This window comes from Aplysia californica, unplaced genomic scaffold, assembly GCF_000002075.1.
Source record: "Aplysia californica isolate F4 #8 unplaced genomic scaffold, AplCal3.0 scaffold00134, whole genome shotgun sequence".
NCBI lineage: Eukaryota > Metazoa > Mollusca > Gastropoda > Aplysiida > Aplysiidae > Aplysia > Aplysia californica.
Genome location: NW_004797404.1, coordinates 1,243,674 through 1,248,747, shown reverse-complemented (window position 1 = coordinate 1,248,747; position 5,074 = coordinate 1,243,674). Strand labels below are relative to the sequence as shown.

The 5,074-nt window shown below is 38.5% G+C and overlaps 1 protein-coding gene across 1 annotated transcript; it reads left to right on the top strand.

Moving 5' to 3' along the window:
- The first annotated feature begins 337 nt into the window (after positions 1 to 337).
- LOC106011516 (cathepsin L-like) lies at positions 338 to 4,262 on the top strand. Its single transcript, XM_035969277.1, has 3 exons — positions 338 to 433; positions 1,559 to 1,725; positions 4,157 to 4,262. The coding sequence occupies exons 1-3, from the start codon at positions 338 to 340 to the stop codon at positions 4,260 to 4,262; spliced, it is 369 nt and encodes a 122-aa protein (XP_035825170.1).
- Positions 4,263 to 5,074: the final 812 nt, after the last annotated feature.

Here is a 5,074-nt window from a genome sequence, read left to right as displayed (position 1 = left end):
GAAAGAATTGTTTTGGAAACAAATGGTGGTGTTGAGTGCTCCAAATGTATTAATAGTGCTACCATTTGCGGCTAAAAGTGGAGAGCCTGAAGTGTTCGCCTGTTTGTCCCGCCATGCTGCTGGAAGAACCGAAACCTGGGCTCCCGTATCGATGATGTAACGGCGGCCAGAGACAGAGTCCATGATAATCAATTGAGCTTTTTGTGGGCCAACAGAAGATTCTGAAGCCAGACTGAATTCTGCTGACCCACCTACTCGTTTCCCTGAACCGCAGATGTTTTTGGAGGCTTTGTAACTGCAGAGCAGAACGCATTTTTTTGGCATTTGATCCGAATCTATGGTGGAAACGCATAAACCTGTCAAGTGGCAAGGTCTGGGTTTGCAAGCAGCCTTTGTTCGGTCTACTGCCAGTAGTGTCGCGGGTGGAGCAACGGCAAGGAATAATTTGTCGGCCTCTTGTATTAACGTGCGGCAATCGAGATGGTCGAATGTTGCCAGGGGGGCTTTCACGTATTCAGGCAACTGTTATGGGAAAAAGTGTCTAAAAAGGAAGAATGGTTCGTGCTCTCCCAGTAGGCCTAACATGGAGTCCATTAACTCTGACGGTTTACCGTCTCCTAACCCCTGCAGTTTAAAGAGCGCTGATGCTCTTTCCGTACCAGACACACTATATGTCGACAACAATAATGTTTTCAGCGAGCTATATTTGTTGTTTTCTGGTGGGTTGGTTAATACTGAAAGTGTCCGAGTAGCTGTGCTGTTGTTGAGGGCGGCAACAACATGGTAGTATTTAGTTTCGTCGAGGGTAATATTTCGCAGAGCGAATTGCGCTTCAGTTTGGGAGAACCAAGCTTCCGGCCCGGCTGTCCAAAATGTTTGTAGTTTAATGGAAACTGCACTTACTTGACATTCCTGGTCAAACATTTTGAAGGGATGGTAAGGGCTGTGATGAAAACGCAAGTCCGCTCAAATATGATTCAACATATAACCCAAGACAGAATACACAAAGCTGAAATTGCATTTCAACTTGTCGGGGTCACCAATGTAATTGAGTGTTCGGAGAGTCGCTACAATATTATATTATATTAAATTATATTATATTATATTATATTATATTATATTATATTATATTATATTATATTATATTGCATTATATTATATTTGTGAAAGTTCGTCACTTTTGTCGTTTTAATCTTGCTTACCGTCACTTTACCTTTCTAAGCTTTTGCTGTATGCAATGGGCTTGGTTCCAACTTACAAAACACTAGTTGACAGAATGGCTAGCGTATAACATAACTTAATGCTAATATTTCTCTATACTACTTGGTCATTTTTATGGATCGTCTTTTTTCTTTCCAGTACAGAATAATGACCTTGTCAAAAATATACAGACTTTTTACATAATAATTTTTAAAAGTTTACTTTTTGAAGTGACGTCTTTTGAAGCCTCACACCCCCTAGTGCTCTTGAACCGTAGACATAAGCAAAATAATGTTATAACAGGACACATTGTCATAGTTACGGAATTGCTTAGCTCAACATTATTGCTCTCTTTTAGGTTGGTCCCATCAGCGTTGCCATTGACGAAAGTCACCCTGGCTTCCAGCAATACAGCGGTGGTGTGTATGACGAGCCTGCATGCAGCTCTACCATGCTGGACCACGGTGTTTTGGCTGTGGGGTACGGCACTCAAGATGGGAAAGATTACTGGATCGTTAAGAACAGGTCAGCCTGTTTATTTTGCCTGTTTTATTGCGTTTATTCGTTCGTTCAGTTCGTTGTTTCTGAAATATTTACACCACGAAATTCCTCTTTGTCCCGTCCTCTGTGCTTCTGACTCTGTCTGCAGCCTCTCTACTACTACCCATTGTCTTCCTCGTACTGCTATCTTTCAGCCACATCCCTGATCTTTCGGTAAAATCTGACACCTGGCCTTCTCGGATGAGAGCGAAAAATGGAGATCCCGTTAGCAAGCTGCGCACCAAGATCCCTTTGTGGTCCTAAAATCGACAAGAGTAGGCTTCGGCGCCACCCGCGCAATATTAAAATTTCTACCAAACTAAAAGTATATAATATGTCCCTCGCGCTCATATGACCTTATGCAGTTACGAGCGCCGTGCATAAAACACTTGACTCAAAAACACCATGAAATTCACAGTGTTTTAGGTGTCGCCTTGTATTATTCAAACAGTCCTCTTGGTCTGCAGAATCACATAGAATAACCAACTCATTGAAAACGACACTCAAACAATACTTATTGTGTAAAGAAAGTCAGTAATATTCATGCCGTCTATCACTATCATACATTTTACTGATCGTGATCGCTTCAGTACATTGGCTTGCCAAGCAAAAACTTTATCTATACAGCTGTCAGATAATGATTCTTGTAACGAAAGCAAAAATAATTTGTTTTCATTATATCAGTTTTGAGGACGGATGCGTGTAGCTGTGGGTGCGTGCACTCATGTACCAGTTTGACTTGTTTCCTAACTCAACTTCGTCACCATTTACTGAACCATTAATGTTGCCTTTTATTTCTTGATTGACAAACAGATAAATATTTGAAAAGACGAAAGACACTGAAGGATGATGCCAGGAGAAAAGCCTAGTCATTTGAGAACAATATAATATTTTTTGCCCTGATTTTAGAAGAATAGGTGTTAGATCTTTTCTTAGAGAAGATCAGGGGTATGGCTGAAAGACAGCAGTAAGAAAAAGCCAGACAGGAGTAGCAATAGAAAGAGTCAAGAGATCGTACAGAGGAGGCTAGGGATAGGAGAAAGAAGTGGAGATGAAAGAAGGTGACATAAGGGGAATATAGAACAGCCAAGGTGGACATAAGATGTCACTTTAAAGAAGAACATTTTGTTTTTGACTAAGAGGTGAACACAGTGCAAACACACACATACAAACACACACACACACACACACACACACACACACACACACACACACACACACACACATATATATATATATATATATATATATATATATTCATATGTTATATATATATAGTGTTGAATGTGTTCCTCCCGCTCATTTTTTCCACCAAATGAAGGTAAACAATGTACTTAATGTCAAGTAGATTACACATTTTCATTCCCCCCTTTCCTTCGGGTTATTAAACATTGTGTTTCATTTAACCTTTTCAAATGGTCTAGATCTAGATCTAGTGTTTGTGAATTTCTTTTTCCAAATTAATGTAAAAAGTAAAATGTTTTTGCGTGGCACAACTCCTTACGGCATGTCAGTACTTTGCAATGTCAGTTTTAAATAAATCTGATGTTCTTGAAAGCTCAGACACACATAGTGATTGGCTTTTAAAAAGTAAAGCTTTGCGTTTTTAATGACCGATGAGCAGGAGCAAGGACAACCCGTGCGGTATTGCTACCACGGCCAGCTATCCCATGAGTGTCAACTAATATGTTATTTTGTCACAATGACTGAGTGCACTGTTTGTCCATCTTCAGTATAAGAATGGCATATTTCTGTTTCTACTAAAAATAACTCTTGCCAAAATGTAGCGTTAGAAGGAAATAATTCTTTCTTTTAAGGGGCATCACCAGGCAACTGTCACTTATAAAATTATTTTTCCAAGACACACACACACGCATGCACACATACACACACACACAGACACACACACACACACACACACACACACACACACACACACACACACACACACACTCTTACACACAATTACACACACATACACATAATATATATGTATATATATGTATATAATATACATATATATATATATATATATATATATATATATATATATATATATATATATATATATATATATATACATTTATATTAATTGTGTATTACACACAATTACACACACATACACACACACACACACATATATATATATATATATATATACATTTATATTAAGTGTGTATGTGTGTGTGTGGGGGGAGGGGGGTGTGGGTGTGGGAGTGCCTTGCAAACAAACAACGTCATCTCTCAAAAAAACTCTTCGCCCCCTAACAAAAGTAATGCAGAATCGCCTTTCAGCTTTAGGGATGTGTTCCTTAACCTCGTTGTTAGTTCCTGCTTAACACTGCATTTAAACAAACACAGGTGTCACTGTGTTAGCTCAGATCCTTATGTAGCAATTTCAAAAATCTGTTTACAGCTGGAAGACTAATTGGGGCACGGACGGTTACATTCTGAGGAGCAGGAGCAAGGACAACCAGTGCGGTATTGCTACCGCAGCCAGCTATCCCACCCGTGTCAACTAATATGTTATTTTTGTCACAATAGCTATGTGCATTGTTTGAATGATATACTTCTGTTTCTTATAAAAAGTAATCCATGCTAAAATGTATTGTTAGAAGAAACAAAAATTCGTTCTCTTAATGTCACCACTAGGCAACTGTCACCTTTGTATTGTCCCATAATGAACACATTATTTGTATCTGAGAACATTGAATGGTGTAAGGTCTATATTTTGTGCTTTTGACTTTGTCGTTGTTATTTGAACATGTGGACCCGACCTCACAAACTTTCCCTATTTTCACCCCCCACCCCCACTAACCAGCACATTGTAACCACTAAGGACGTGGCATTATTAATTTATTCATCCATTCGTTTCTTTAATCCTTCTTTCTTTCTCCCGTTCTTTCCTTTAGTCATTCACACTCGTCGTGAAAAAGAGGGCAGATTTAATGGCTAAAAGCACAAATCTTCCCCTCCATTTGAACAAAATTATGAACACTTAATATTTAACCAAGGATGAGTCATATTTATGAATATGAGACCATTCGATTTACGTGCCCAAGAAATAGAAATGTCAAGTTTTAAAATTAAAAAAAAAAATAACAAAGAAAGAGAAAAGTGCGTAAAAACGAAAAAGCTTTACTTTTTAAAAGCCAATCACTATGTGTATCTGTGAGTTCAAGAACAATCGATTTATTTAAAACTGACATTGCAAATCAAACCCTCGGATGTTCCTGGATATTTAGATTGCATTTGCTCCAGGTGTTGACAATCCAAAATAGCTCATATACCCTGTTTAAAATTTTGCATAGCCTTTTGCTCGACAGTTTGGATC